Source organism: Phasianus colchicus, chromosome 31, assembly GCF_987193195.1.
Source record: "Phasianus colchicus chromosome 31, bPhaCol1.hap1.1, whole genome shotgun sequence".
Lineage (NCBI taxonomy): Eukaryota > Metazoa > Chordata > Aves > Galliformes > Phasianidae > Phasianus > Phasianus colchicus.
Window position 1 is genome coordinate 3,501,886 of NC_143466.1, and position 15,298 is coordinate 3,517,183.

The 15,298-nt window shown below is 63.2% G+C and overlaps 1 protein-coding gene across 1 annotated transcript; it reads left to right on the forward strand.

Annotated features, from left to right (window-relative positions):
* Positions 1-822: 822 nt before the first annotated feature.
* Positions 823-15,116, forward strand: CNOT3 (CCR4-NOT transcription complex subunit 3). Its single transcript, XM_090127607.1, has 18 exons — positions 823-1,018; positions 1,691-1,761; positions 1,863-1,930; positions 2,012-2,086; positions 2,247-2,336; positions 2,588-2,716; positions 2,787-2,882; positions 4,233-4,452; positions 5,328-5,461; positions 6,283-6,339; positions 7,087-7,450; positions 7,582-7,693; positions 8,116-8,332; positions 8,952-9,051; positions 10,123-10,315; positions 12,145-12,277; positions 13,099-13,224; positions 14,537-15,116. Exons 2-18 carry the CDS (start codon positions 1,737-1,739, stop codon positions 14,633-14,635), a joined length of 2,238 nt encoding a protein of 745 aa, XP_089983733.1. The 5' UTR covers positions 823-1,018; positions 1,691-1,736; the 3' UTR covers positions 14,636-15,116.
* The last annotated feature ends 182 nt before the right edge of the window (positions 15,117-15,298 follow it).

Here is a 15,298-nt window from a genome sequence, read left to right on the forward strand (position 1 = left end):
GGGGGGTGTCACGTTTTAATGCTGGGGGGGGATGTTGGGGGGGTCTGGGGGGGTTGGGGTTGAATTTGGGGGGGGGTCACATGGGGGGCTTGAGTTTTGGGGGGGTCGCATTTAATGGGGGGGCATGGGAGGGAGTGTGGGGGGGTTGGGGTTGAGTTTGGGGGGGTCACATCTTATTGGGGGAGGGGTGGGGGGGGGTCTGTGGGGGGTTTGGGGTTGAGTTTGGGGGGGTTCATGTCCTGTTTTGGGGTGAGGGGGGGGCTTTAGGGGAGGGGGGTGTCACATTTTATTGGGGGTTGGGGTTTGGGGCAGTTGTGGTTGAGTTTGGGGGGGGGTCACGTCCTATTTTGGGGGGGGGGCTCTGTCCCATCGCAGGGGCTTGGAGGTATTTGAGGGGGGGGGGGGCGTCTGCGTTCCCACGCGCCGCCCACCAGCACTGACTCCGCCCCCCTAGGGCGGGGCTTAACCCAACCGCCGCCACCTATTGGCTCTTCTCGTTTTGAGTGGCAGCTCGTCCCCGCCTCCTGCCGTGCACCCTTCCGCTATTGGTTCCATTGGTCGGGGCTGCTCCTCCTCCCGCTGAGATTTGGCCAATGGGAGAGCGGGGCCGTCCCCCAGCGTTTCGATTGACGGCCTCACTGGCAAATAGAAGATGCCGTCCCTATAAACATTGCGAGACTTAGCCAATCGGAAGTGAGAGTGGTGCTGACTGACAGCCCCTCGTGGAGGCGGAACTACGGGAGTCTTTCCCCGCCTCCCCCTCTTTCCGCCAATCATCAGGCGGTATTTCGTGAACGACTGCGGCCTCTCCCAATCAGCGCGCGTGGCGGGCCGGCGGGGCGGGGAGGCGGTCGTGAGGCGCAGCCGCCATTTTGGATGCCGCGGAGACGGCGGCGGCGGAGCTTGTGGTGGGGGAGGGGAGATCGAACGGAGCGATAAGCGCCGATATCGCGATAGTCGGCGACACAGGAGGCGGGAGGCGACCGTCTGAGGGTCCGAGCCGCCCCGGGAGTGTCCGGTGAGGGATCTATAGGGGATCCTGCGGGGGTTGTGAGAGGCCTTGTGGGGGCTGTGGGGTCCTGAGGGGATCTGGGGGTCTGTAGGGGCTGTGGGGCCTTTGTGGGGTTGTTGAGGGGCCTATGGGGGTCCCTAAGGGGTGGTTGTGGGTCCTGTGGAAGGTCGAGGTGCCTCTGTGGGGTCAACGAGGGCTGTGGGGGGCTGAATGGGCTTCTATAGGGGCTGTGGGGGTCGCTGCGTGGGTTGGTGGGAAATCTATAGGGGCTGGGGTGCGATAGGGGCTATTGGGGAGGCTTTAGAGGGGAGGTGGGGGGGCTTTGGGGTTGTAGGGGGGGCTGTGTGGGGGCTTTGGGGTTTGTAGGAGGGCTGGGGGGTGGGTAGGGGCTTTGGGGGGGTATGGGGTCTGTAGGGGGGCCATGGGGTCTGTAGGGGGCATCTGTGGGGGATCAGTGGGGGGCTGTGGGGGCTCTGGGGTCTTTATGGGGACCATGGGGTCTGTAGGGGGCGTCTGTGGGGGATCTATGGTGGGGTTATGGGGGTCTGTGGGGGGGCTATGGGGTCTTAAGTGGGGCTGTGGGGTTTCTAGGAGATCTGTGGGATCTTTAGGGGGGCTATGGAGATTTTATGGGTTTTTAGGGGGGTCTGTGGGGGCTCTGATGCTCTGTTCCCACAGCGGCCCCCCCGATGTGATGCCGAGAGCCCCCCACTGAACCCCTACCATGGCTGACAAGAGGAAGCTGCAAGGTAAGAGCAGAGGGTCGTTGTTCTAATTAACCTGAGAGCGCTAATTGCCTTAGTGGGTGATTAATTACCCTCATGGGGGGGACCACCCTGTACCCCCCCAGGCGAAATCGACCGCTGCCTCAAGAAGGTGTCAGAGGGTGTGGAGCAGTTTGAGGACATTTGGCAGAAGGTGAGGAGGGGTGGGGGGGCTTAATTACCCCAAAATTATCTCTGGGGGTCATCATTATTAATTAATTACCCACCCCCCCAGCTCCACAATGCGGCCAACGCCAACCAGAAAGAAAAGTACGAGGCTGACCTGAAGAAGGAGATCAAAAAGCTGCAGGTTTGGGGAGGGGTCTTGTGGGAAAGGGGGGGTCCAGGTGCCATAGGAGGGGTTCTGTTGGCATCAGGGGGGTCCTGGCACCGTGAGGGGGGGGGTCTTGGTGCTATGGGGGGGGCACAGAATAACAGGGACCCCCTTTGTGTGCCCCCCCCCCATACAGAGGCTGAGGGATCAGATCAAGACCTGGGTGGCGTCCAATGAGATCAAAGATAAACGGCAGCTGATCGATAACAGGAAACTGATCGAGACGGTACTGCGGGGGGGGCATGGTGGGAATGGGGCGGGGGGGGGTTATGTGGGGAGGGGGCTGCTGTGGGGGGGGTGGGTCTGGGGGTGGGAAGTGCTGTGGGGTCACAGTGACCGGATGGCGGCAGCGGTGTAGAGTGGGACGGGGGGAGGAAGGGGTGTGGGGGGGTGGAAATGGGGGGCTGTACGGTTATTGGGGGGAGGTGGGGGGGGGAGGTACACATCCTGACGCCCCTCAACCTTCCCCCCCCCCAGCAAATGGAGCGCTTCAAGGTGGTGGAACGTGAGACCAAAACCAAGGCGTACTCCAAGGAGGGGCTGGGGCTGGCACAGAAGGTGGACCCGGCCCAGAAGGAGAAGGAGGAGGTCGGGCAGTGGCTGACGGTGAGCGCTGATATTGGGGGGGGGGTTCGGGTTGCCCCCCACCCCGCTGACCCCCTGTCCCCCCCCCCAGAACACCATCGACACGCTGAACATGCAGGTGGATCAGTTTGAGAGCGAGGTGGAGTCGCTGTCGGTGCAGACCCGCAAGAAAAAGGGGGACAAGGATGTGAGTGGGGGGTGGGGGGGGCAGTGGGGGGCACAGAGGGATGATGGGGGGGGCTTTGGGGGGCATGGAAAGGACGTAAGGGCACAGAGGGGATGATGGGTGGCGCTGGGGGCTTATGGGGGGGCACAGAAGGGACATTGGGGGATGATGGGGGGCACAGAGGGGACATTAGGGGATGCAAAGGGGTGCGGGGGGGCATCGAGGGATGAGAGGGGGCACTGGGGGGGTATGGGGGGCACAGAGGGGATGATGGGGGGCACAGGGGGGATATGGGGGTACAAGGGGGGCATTGAGGGGATGATGGGGGCACAGGGGGGTGATGGGGGGACACAGGAGGGACATTGGGGGATGATGGGGGCACAGAGGGGACATTAGGGGATGCAGAGGGGGTGCAGGGGGGCATGAAGGGATGATAGGGGGCACTGGGGGGGCATGGGGGGCACAGAGGGGATGATGGGGGGCACCGGGGGAATATGGGGGTACAAGGGGGGCATTGAGGGGATGATGGGGGCACAGGGGGGTGATGGGGGGACACAGGAGGGGCATTGGGGGATGATGGGGGGCACAGAGGGGACATTAGGGGATGCGAAGGGGATGCGAAGGAGTGCAGGGGGCATCGAGGGATGAGAGGGGGCACGGGGGGGGGCACAGAGGGGACATTAGGGGATGCAGAGGGATGATAGGGGGCACTGGGGGGGTATGGGGGGCACAGAGGGGATGATGGGGGGCACAGGGGGGATATGGGGGTACAAGGGGGGGCATTGAGGGGATGATGGGGGCACAGGGGGGTTATGGGGGGGCACAGAAGGGACATTGGGGGATGATGGGGGCACAGAGGGGACATTAGGGGATGCAGAGGGGGTGCGGGGGGGCATCAAGGGATGATAGGGGGCACTGGGGGGGCATGGGGGGCACCAGGGGGATATGGGGGTACAAGGGGGGCATTGAGGGGATGATGGGGGCACAGGGGGGTGATGGGGGGACACAGGAGGGACATTGGGGGATGATGGGGGGCACAGAGGGGACATTAGGGGATGCAGAGGGGGTGCGAAGGGGTGCAGGGGGGCATCGAGGGATGAGAGGGGGCACGGGGGGGGCACAGAGGGGACATTAGGGGATGCAGAGGGATGAGAGGAGGCACAGGGGGGGCACAGAGGGGACATTAGGGGATGCAGAGGGATGATAGGGGGCACTGGGGGGGCACAGAGGGGGGCACAGAGGGGACTTGGCTGCGGGATTCCATTGTACAGAATGGACCCCCTGGGGGGTACAGGAGGACTGCAGCTATCCGTGCTCTGCACAGGGGGTGTTGTGAACGTGACCCCCCCCATTTTTCCCCCCCCCCCCCAGAAGCAGGACCGCATCGAGGGGCTGAAGCGGCACATCGAGAAGCACCGTTACCACGTGCGGATGCTGGAGACCATCCTGAGGATGCTGGACAACGACTCCATCCTGGTGGACGCCATCAGGAAGATCAAGGACGACGTGGAGTACTACGTGGATTCCTCCCAGGACCCCGACTTCGAGGAGAACGAGTTCCTCTACGACGACCTGGACCTGGAGGATATCCGTAAGGGGGGGGTGAGGGTGGGGGGGGGTTGGGGGGCGCAGTGGGGTGGTTTGGGGTTGGCAGTTGGGGAGCTTAGGGGGGGGTTTGGAAGGGTTTGAGGTTTGGGGGGTGGTTGGGGAGTTTAGGGAGCGTTGAGTGTGGGGGGAGCAGGGTTGAGGGTGGTTGGGGAGTGGGGGGGGGGTTGGGGGTTTACTGGGGGGCTTGGGGGGTGTCTAGGGAGATTGGGGGGGGGGCTCGGAAAGGTTTGAGGTTTGGGGGTGGTTGGGGAGCTTAGGAAGTATTGGGGAGTGTGGGGGGGAGGGTTGAGGACGGTTGGGGAGTGGGGGGGGGTTGGGGGTTTACTGGGAGGTTTGGGGGGAGGTTGGGGAGTGTGGGGAGGGGGGCTTGGAAGGGTTTGGGGGGTGGTTGGGGAGCTTAGGGGGGGTTTGGAAGGGTTTGGGGGGTGGTTGGGGAGCTTAGGGAGCATTGGGGAGTGTGGGGGGGGGGAGGGTGGTTGGGGAGATTGGGGGGAGGTTTGGAAGGGTTTGGGGGGGGGCTTGGGGGTGGTTGGAGACCGCAGGGAAGTGGTTTGGGGGGCTGGGGGGAGGTTGGGGTGTTGGAGGGGGGTTGGGGAGCTTTGGGAGGGATTGGGGGGAGGTAGGGGGGGGAAGTGTGGGGGGTTTGGGGGGAGTTTGGGGGGGCTGGGGGGCATAGAGTAAATTTGGGGTGACTTTGGGATGCACATGGGGTTGGTGGGGCAGCTCAGGGTGCGCTGAGGGTACGTGAGTGGAGCTCAGGGTGCACTCGAGGTGTTCTGGGGGTATTTTGGGGTGTTTTTGGGGTGTTTTGGGGTTTCGGTGCGCTCAGCTGGCCGTGATGCCATGCTGTCCCTGCAGCGCAGGCGCTGGTGGCCACGTCCCCCCCCAGCCACAGCCACCTGGAGGACGAGATCTTCAACCAGTCCAGCAGCACCCCGACCTCCACCACCTCCAGCTCCCCCATCCCGCCCAGCCCCGCCAACTGCACCACGGTCAGGGCCCCAAACGCCCCCAATCCACCCCAAAAACGCCCCCAATCCACCCCCAGAACTCCCCCAAATTCACCCCCAAACCCAGCATCCAAACTGCCCCAAATTCACGCCTAAAGTGCCACACATTCACCCCCAAAATACCCTAAATCCACTCCTAAACCTAGTGACCAAAACTGCCCCAAATGCACCCCAAAAACGCCCCAAATCCACCCCCAAACCCAGCACCCAAACTGCCCCAAATTCACCCCAAAACTTCCCCAATTTCACCCCCAAACCCAGCACCCAAACCACCCCAAATCCACCCCCAAACCCAGCCCCAAAACTTCCCAAATTCACCCCAAAAATGCCTGAAATCCACCCCTAAACCTAGTGCCCCAAATGCCCCAAATCCACCCCAAAAATGTTACAAACCCAGCCCCAAAATCCCACAGATTCACCCCAAAAATGCCTGAAATTCACTCCCAAAATCCCAGATTCACCCCAAAATGCCCCAAATCCAGCCCCAAACCACCCCAAATTCACCCCAAAATCCTCCCCCCAATCCCCACCTCCACCCCCCAGCCCCAACTGCACTACAATCCGACCCCAGACTCCCCCAAAAGCCCCAAATTCACCCCAAAAACCGCCCCCCACCCCAAATCCCCCCCAACCCGCCCCATTTCCAGTCTGACGCCCCCTCCCCAATTCCCCCCCCCCCTCATTCATTCCCCCCCATTTTGCCCTACACCCCCCCGCTCTGCCCCCCCTTTCCCCTATTCTGCCCCCCATGTTGTCCCCCCAGCCCCCATTTCCCCCTATAACGCCCCCCATGTCCCCCCCAGGAGAACTCGGAGGATGACAAGAAGCGCGGCCGCTCCACCGACAGCGAGGTGGGACAGGTGAGGGGGGGGCACCCCCAAATCCCCCCCCCAAATCCCCCCATCACCTCCAAATCCCCCCCCCAGATCCCCCCATCACCCCCAAATCCCCCCCCAAATCCCAATCTCTCACCCCCAAATCCCTCCCTCAACCCTCCCCCAAATCCCACCCAAGTCACTCCTAAATCTCACCACCAAAAGCCCCCCCCCTCACCCCCAAATCCCCCCCCAAATTCCCCCCCTCATCCCCAACCCCCCCCCAAATCCCCCCCACCTCCAAACCTCCCCAAATTCCACTTCCCCAATCCTAAATCCCCCCCCACCCCCAAATCCCAACCTCTCAACCCCAAGTCCCCCCCCCACCCCCAAATGCTCCACCAAATCCCCCCCCCCAAATCCCACCCTGATCAACCCCAATGCCCCCCCAATGCCCCCCCCAAATCCCCCCAACCACCAAATCCCCCCCCACATCCACCCCCAAATCTCACCCCCAAGTCCCCCCCCAAATTTCCCCCCTCAACCCCAAATCCCCCCCACCTCTAAATCCCCCCTAAATCCCTGTCACCCTCAACCCCCCCCCCAAATTTCACCCCCAAATCCCAGCCCCCACCTCCGAATCCCCCCCAAAATCTCCCCCCCACCCCCAATGCCTCCCCAGATCCCCCCCAAACCCCCCCCAACCCCAACCCCCCCCCCAATCCCCTCAATTCCCTCCCCCCCCCATTTTACGTGCCCCCCCCTCACTTTTTCCCCCCTTTATCTCCGCAGTCTCCCGCCAAGAACGGCTCCAAAGTGCCCCCCCACGCCCCCCCCCACCACGCGCCCCCCCCCACCGTTTCCGCCGCCCCCCCCTCCTCCTTCCCCATGGCCCCCCCCGCACCCCCCAACAACGGGGGGGGCACCGCGGGAGGGGGGGGCGGCGCCGGGGGGGGCGGGGCGGCCCAGGGGGGGGGAGGAGGAGGAGGAAGCAAAGGGGGGGGATCCGGAGGAGGGGGGGGCGTGGCCGCCTCTCACCCCCCCCCAGGGACCCCCACCCCGTACGCCCAGGCCGTGGCCCCCCCGCCCCCCCCCAGCGCCCCCCAACGCCCCCCCAGCGCCCAGCAGAGCGGCTCCAAGCAGAACGGAGCCACCAGTGAGTAATGGGGGGGGGGGGGGGCACCTAAAATCCCCCCCCCGTGTGTGTTTCTGACCCCCCCCCCGGGGGGTTTGGGGGGGGGGGGATTTTGGAGACGACCCCCCTCACTTTGTGTGCCCCCCCCCCAGGTTACAGCTCGGTGGTGGCTGACAGCGGGGCGGAGCCGGCGCTGGGGGGGGGCACGCAGCCCATGGCCCCCCCCACGGCCCCCCCCGGGCACGGAGCAGCCACGGGCAGCGCGTGAGTCAGCAGTTATCGGGGGGGGGGGGCTTAATTAGGGCTTTAATTGGGGGGGGGGTGCATGGCAGTCACCGTTAATTGGAGGAGGGGGCTTTAATTGGGGGGGGGGGGTCCTTAATGGTCATCATTAACGGGGGGGGGGCTTTTATTGCATATGGGGGGGGGTCATTAGCAGTCAACGTTAACTGGAGGAAGGGGCTTTAATTGGGGGGGGAGGGCCTTAAATTTGGGGGGGGGTCCTTAATTGGGGGGAGCCTTCAGTGGTCACTGTTAATTGAGGGGGGGGCATAAATAATACACCCCCCCAATTTGCCCCCCTACCCCATAGATCCCCATTTCCCCCCCCTTCCCCCCCCAGATATTTCCCTCTCCCCATTTCTGGGGGTCTCACCCATTTCTTTCCCCCCCCCCCCCCCCCACAGGAAGGACCCCGGTGCCCCCCCCAGCGCCCCCCCCAGCTCTGCCCCCAGCTCTGGCGGTGGGGGGGGGCCGGGGGGGGGCGGCCCCCTGTTGGTACCGCTGACTTCCAACCCCCCCCCTGGGTCCCCCACCCCAAATTTTGCCGATTCCAAATCTGGGGGGGGGGCACAGCCGCTGCTGAATGGACCCCCCCCGTTCAGCGCCGCCCCGGACATCAAGGTAAGCCGTTAATTAACAAGGGGGGGGGTTAATTAGTGGGGAATTAATTAGGGGGGGGGGAAGGGAGATCCCTAATATTGCACCCCCTACCCCATCAATTCTCTCCTCCCCCCTTTATTTTAGTGCTCCTTTATTTTTTGGGACACCCCCAATTTTTGGGACCCCTCCCTCATTTTTGGACCCCCTCGTGCTGACTTCCCCCCCCCCCCCCCAATTCTGTGCCCCCCCCAAATTTTGGGGAACCCCCCCCATCTTTGCCCCAGTTCTCAGTGCCCCCCCCCCACTTCATGCCCCTCCTAATTCTTGAGCCCCCCACCATTTTTTCAGGCCCCCTCCTCACGCTGTGCCCCCCCCTTAATATTGCCCCCCCCCCCCCTTACTCTTGGTCCCTCCTAATTCTGTGCCCCTCCTAATTTTTGCCCCCCCCCTCACGCTGTGACCCCTCCCCCCCAACTCTGTTCCCCTCCCCAATTTGGGCACCCCTCCATAATTCTGTCCCCCCAAAACTTTGAAGACCCCCCCCTCCTAATTCTGCCCCCCCCCTCCGATTTGGGGATGACCCCCACCAATACGGGGACCCCCCCCAATTCTGTGCCCCCCCCCATTTTTGTGCCCCCAGCCCCCCGAGCCGCTGGGCACCCTGAAGGCGATGGCGGAGCGCGCAGCTGTGGGCTCAGCACTGGAGGACTCAGTGCCCCCCCTGCACCTCCCAGAGCGCGGTGAGACCCCCCCCCAATTCATACAGACCCCCCCAATGCACGGAACCCCCCCCCCACATCACAGAGACCCCCCCCACTCCCCCAAGCCCACCCCACGCTGCCCCCCACATCTCCCCTGTACCCACTCCCCCCCTTCAGTTCTCCCCAGTACCCCCCCAGCTCCCCCCACCCCCCATATTCCCCCCATATGCCCCCAACATCCCCTCCCACTCCCCATTTGCCCCCCAAATCCCCCCATTTGCCCCCCCACACCTCCCCACCCCCCATGTGCCCCCAATCGCCCCCCCCACACCCCCAATGCTCTCCAATCTCTCCCCATATCCCCCCCCATATCCCCCCCATGTGCTCCCCACACCCCCCATATCCCCCCCACCTCCAATATGCCTCCCATATCCCCCCACATACCCCCCCATGTCCCCCCCACCCCTTATTTCCCCCCATATCCTCCCTGCATGCCTCCCATATCCTCCTATGTCCCTCCCCCATGCCTCCCATATGGCCCCCATATCCTCCCCCCATATCCCCCTCCCCACACCCCCATATCCCCCCATATGCCCCTCACCCCCCCCCCATATCCTCCCCCACATCTCCCCATATCCCCCCCAAACTCCCATATCCCCCTCCCCACACCCCCGTATCCCCCATATCCCCCATATCCCCCATATCCCCCTCCCCACACCACCCATATCCCCCCCATATGTCCCCCACACCCCTCCATATCCCCCTTCCCACACTCCCATATCCCCCCCACATCCCCCCATATCCCCCCCAAACTCCCATATCCCCCTCTCTCCACCCCCATATCCCCCCCATATCCTCCCCATATCCCACCGTATCCCCCATATCCCCCTCCCCACACCACCCATATCCCCTTCTCCCCACCCCCATATCCCCCCACACCCCCATATCCCCCCATAATCCCCCATATCCCCCTCCCAACACCCCCACATCCCCCCCATATGCCCCTCACACCCCCCCATCCCCCCCATATGCCCCTCACCCCCCCCACATCTCCCCCCACACTCCCAATTCCCCCATATCCCCCCAATAACCCTTCCCCCCCTCCCACAGAGCTGCTGCTGCCCGGCGCCCCCCCCGCGCCCCCCCCCGGCAGTGTGGGGCTGGCTGAGGTCAGCATCCCCCTGTCGCTGGGGGTCTGCCCGCTGGGCCCCGTGCCCCTGTCCAAGGACCAGCTGTACCAGCAGGTGATGGAGGAGGCGGCCTGGCACCACATGCCGCATCCGTCCGACTCCGAGAGGATCAGGTGGGCCGGGGGGGGGTCGTGGGGGGGTGTTTTGGGGGGGTTTGGGGGGGTTTAGTGGGAGTTTGGGGGGGGGTTTGTGGGAGTTTTGGGGGGTTTTGGGGGGATATGGGTCTGGAGGAGGCGGCCTGACACCACGTGCTGCATCCATCTGACTCCGAGAGGATCAGGTGGGCCAGGGGGGCACTGGGAGGGGGTTGGGGGGTCGTGGGGGGGCTGTTTTGGAGGGGTTTGGGGGGGTTTAGTGGGAGTTTGGGGGGGGTTTGGGGGGATATGGGTCTGGAGGAGGCAGCCTGGCACCACGTGCTGCATCCATCCGACTCTGAGAGGATCAGGTGGGCCGGGGGGGCACTGGGGGGGGGTTGGGGGGGTTTTGGGGGAGTTTTGGGGGGTTTTGGGGGGATATGGGTCTGTGGAGGAGGTGGCCTGGCACCACGTGCTGCATCCATCTGGCAGTGAGAGGATCAGGTGGGCTGGGGGGGGTGCGGGGGGGCACTGGGGGGGGTGTTTGGGGGGGTTTGGGAGGGTTTAGTGGGAGTTTGGGGGGAGTTTGGGGGGGCTTTGGGGGGATATGGGGGGGATTTTGGGGGGATATGTCTGGAGGAGGCAGCCTGGCACCATGTGCCGCATCCATCTGACTCTGAGAGGATGAGGTGGGGCCGGGGGGGCACTGGGGGGGGGTTGGGGGGTCGTGGGGGGGGTGTTTTGGGGGGGTTTGGGGGGGTTTAGTGGGAGTTTGGGGGGGTTTTGGGGGGATATGGGTCCGTGGAGGAAGCAGCCTGGCACCACGTGCTGCATCCATCCGACTCCGAGAGGATCAGGTGGGCCGGGGGGGGGCCGGGGGGGTCTTGGGGGGGGGGGGCACTGGGGGGGTTTAGTGGGAGTTTGGGGGGGCTTGGGGGGAGTTTGGGGGGGTTCTGGGGGGATATGGGTCTGTGGAGGAGGCGGCCTGGCACCACGTGCTGCATCCATCTGACTCTGAGAGGATCAGGTGGGCCGGGGGGGCACTGGGGGGGGGGGTTGGGGGGGGTTTAGTGGGAGTTTGGGGGGGTTTTGGGGGGGTTTTGGGGGCATATGGGGGGATATGGGTCCATGGAGGAGGTGGCCTGATACCATGTGCCACATCCATCTGACTCCGAGAGGATCAGGTGGGCCAGGGGGGCACTGGGGGGGGTTGGGGGGTCGTGGGGGGGGTGTTTTGGGGGGGTTTGGGGAGGTTTAGTGGGAGTTTGGGGGGGTTTTGGGGGGATATGGGTCCGTGGAGGAAGCAGCCTGGCACCACATGCCGCATCCGTCCGACTCCGAGAGGATCAGGTGGGCCGGGGGGGGGGGTCGTGGGGGGCTGTTTTGGAGGGGTTTGGGGGGGTTTAGTGGGAGTTTGGGGGGGTTTTGTGGGAGTTTGGGGGGGTTTTGGGGGGATATGGGTCTGGAGGAGGCGGCCTGACACCACGTGCTGCATCCATCTGACTCCGAGAGGATCAGGTGGGCCGGGGGGGGGCCGGGGGGGGTCGTGGGGAGGGCACTGGGGGGGTTTAGTGGGGGTTTGGGGGGGTTTGGGGGGAGTTTGGGGGGGTTGTGGGGGGATATGGGGCCATGAGGCCTGGCAGCGCGTGCTGTGCTGCTCTGACTCCAAGAGGATCAGGTGGGTCTGGGGGGGAGAACCTGGGGGGGCACTGGGGGGGTCCAGGGGTTTTTGGGGGTGTATTTGGGGCGCTTCGGGGGGGGCTTGTGGAAATACGGAGGGGTTTGTGGAGGGCGTGGGGGGAGATACAGAGGGATGGGGGGCTTTGGGGGGCAATGCAGTGACCCCCCCCCATTGTTGCCCCCCCCAGGCAGTACCTGCCCCGCAATCCCTGCCCCACCCCCCCCTACCACCACCAGGTGCCCCCCCCCCACTCGGACACGGTGGAGTTCTACCAGCGCCTCTCCACGGAGACGCTCTTCTTCATCTTCTACTACCTGGAGGTGGGCCTGCCTCGTTAGCGTGGGCCGCTAATTAACCTGGGTGGTCCCCCCCCCCCCGGCTGAGATGGGACCTCCCCCCTCATTAACCTGGGAGCCCCCCCAAACTGAGCTGGGACTCTTAATTAACCTGTCCACCCCCCCCCCAGCTAACTTGGGACCCACCGGTTCATCTGGGATCTCTTAATTGAGCTGGGACCCTCCCAATTAATTAGGGACCTCCTTAATTAATTCCACCCCCTCATTGAGCTGGGATGCCTCCCTTAATTTGCTCCCCACAATTCAAGGGGGCTGGGGGGTCTTGTGGGGCTGGGGAGAGGATTACTGTGGGGTACGTAGGGGGGGTCCCTTTATTTCTGGGGGGGTTCCTGTGGGGCTGGGGGAGTTCTATAGGGCTGGAGGAGTTTCTGTGGGGCTGGGGGGTTCCTATGGGGCTGGGGGGTTCCTATGGGGCGGGGGGGATTCTTATGGGGCAGGGGGAGTTCCTATGGGGCTGAGAGGTTCCTATGGGACTGTGGAGTTCCTGTGGGATTGGGGGGGGGCTCTTGTGGGGCTGAGGGACTCCTTGGGGGGCTGGGGGGGCTCCAATGGGGCTGGGGGGGGTCCTATGGGTTCCTTATGGGTCGGGGGGGGGGGGGTCCCTGTGGGCCTGGGGGTTTCCTGTGGGGGTGAGAAGTTCCTATGGGGCTGGGGGAGTTGCTGTGGGTCTGGGGTGGTCCCTATGGGTCTGGGGGGTCTCTGTGGGGTCCCTATGGGTGTGGGGGTCCCTGTGGGGCGGCGGTGGGTGTGGGGGTGCCCGGGGGTCCCACGTTTCCCCCCCCCAGGGCACGAAGGCGCAGTACCTGGCAGCCAAGGCCCTGAAGAAGCAGTCGTGGCGCTTCCACACCAAATACATGATGTGGTTCCAGCGGCACGAGGAGCCCAAAACCATCACGGATGAGTTCGAGCAGGTGGGCCCCACAACCCCCAGAAACGGCCCCAAAAACACCCCAAAATGGGCCCCACAGCCCCCAGAAACGGCCCCAAAATGGGCCCCAAAATGGGCCCCACAGCCCCCAGAAACGGCCCCAAAATGGGCCCCAAAATGGGCCCCACAGCCCCCAGAAACGGCCCCAAAATGGGCCCCAAACATCCCCAAAAAACGGCCCCAAAAACACCCCAAAATGGGCCCCAAACATCCCCAAAAAATGGCCCCAAAAACACCCCAAAATGGGCCCCACAGCCCCCAGAAACGGCCCCAAAAACACCCCAAAATGGGCCCCAAACATCCCCAAAAAACGGCCCCAAAAACACCCCAAAATGGGCCCCCAAATGGACCCCCAACATCCCCCAAAAATGGCCCCAAAAACACCCCAAAATGGGCCCCAAAACAGCCCCAAAACATTCCCAGAATGGGCCCCACACCGCCCAGAAACGGCCCCAAAAATACCCCAAAATGGGCCCCATACATCTCCAAAATGGGCCCCAAACATCCCCAAAAAGCGGCCCCCAAAACACCCCAAAATGGGCCCCAAAATGGACCCCCAAAATGGACCCAAGATGGACCCAAAACATCCCAAAAATGGGCCCCAAACACCACAGAAACGGCCCCCAAAATGGGCCCCAAAACAGCCCCAAAACATCGCAAAAATGGGCCCCAGACACCCCAAAAACGGCCCCAAAAACACCCCAAAATGGCCCCAAAACATCACAAAAACGGCCCTAAAAATGAGCCCCAAACTGGCCCCCAAAATGGGCCCCAAAACGTCACAGAAACGGCCCCAAAATGGACCCCAAAATGGCCCTGAATTGCCCCTATTTGCCCCAAAATGGCCATTTCTGGACCCTAAGTTGCCCTTCTTGCCCCCAATTTCACCTGTTTTTGCCCCAAAATGGCCATTCCTGGCCCCAAATTTGGCCTTTTTTGCCCCAAAATGGCCCCAGATCTGCCCCAGATCAACATTTCTGGCCCCAAATTTGCCTCTTTTTCCCCCAAATTGACATTTCTGACCCCAAATTTCCCCCTTTTTGCCCCAAAATGGACATTTTTGAACCCTAAATTGCCCATTTTGGGGCAAAATGGCCCCAAATCTGCCCTTTTTACCCCAAAACCTCCCTTTCACCCCAACCCCCCCCATCCCCTCCTCCCCCTCCCCAAAACCCCTTTTTGCCCCCAAACCTCCCCCTCCCTCCCCCCCCAACCCCTCCCCTTCCTCCCCCCCTCCCCCCCAGCCCCTTTTTTGCCCAAAATCGCCATTTTTCCCCCCAAAATCCCCCCCCCAGGGCACCTACATTTACTTTGACTACGAGAAGTGGGGGCAGCGCAAGAAGGAGGGCTTCACCTTCGAGTACCGCTACCTGGAGGACCGGGACCTGCAATGAGGGGGGGGCCGCGACCCCCCCCCAAAACGAGGGACCCCCCCCCCACCCTGCAGGGACCCCCCCAGCATCGAGGGGCGTCGGGACCCCCAAAAAAAACTGCGCCAAAATCGGACTTTTCTGCCCCAAAAACGGTGAGGTCTGCAGCCCTTAAAGGGACCGCACCCCTAAAAACGGGACTTTGCCAGCCAAAAATGGGGGTTTTCCACCCAAAAATGGCACTTTTCCACCCGAAAATGAGACGTGTCCCCTCCGACATTGTCCCCGTCCCCCCCCCCCCAAAATATGGGACCCCCACGCCCCCAAAATTGGTCTTTTTTGCCCCAAAATCTGCAGCTGCAGCCCTGAGATGGGCGTCCCTCCTCTTAAAGGGACCGCAGCCCCAAAAATGGAACTTTTCTACCCAAAAACGGGACTTTTCCACCCAAAAGTGCGACTTTTCCACCCGAAAATGAGATCTCCGCCCCCAAATATGGGACCCCCCCCAAAATATGGGACCCCCACGCCCCCAAAATCGGACTTTTTTGCCCCAAAAAATGCAGCCTGCAGCCCTGAGATGGGAGCCCCCCCTTCTTAAAGGGGCCGCACCCCCAAAACCGGGACTTTTTCACCAAAAATAGGACTTTTCCACCCAAAAATGGGACAGTGCCCCCCTCCTCCAAGTTG

Bases quoted from the DNA above. Each gene is read 5' to 3' on its own strand.
- CNOT3 (XM_090127607.1), top strand. From the start codon at position 1,737: ATGGCTGACAAGAGGAAGCTGCAAG. The intron at 8,333-8,951 runs GTAAGCCGTTAA...TTGTGCCCCCAG, and splicing joins GCGCCGCCCCGGACATCAAG to CCCCCCGAGCCGCTGGGCAC. The intron at 9,052-10,122 runs GTGAGACCCCCC...CCCCTCCCACAG, and splicing joins CCTGCACCTCCCAGAGCGCG to AGCTGCTGCTGCCCGGCGCC.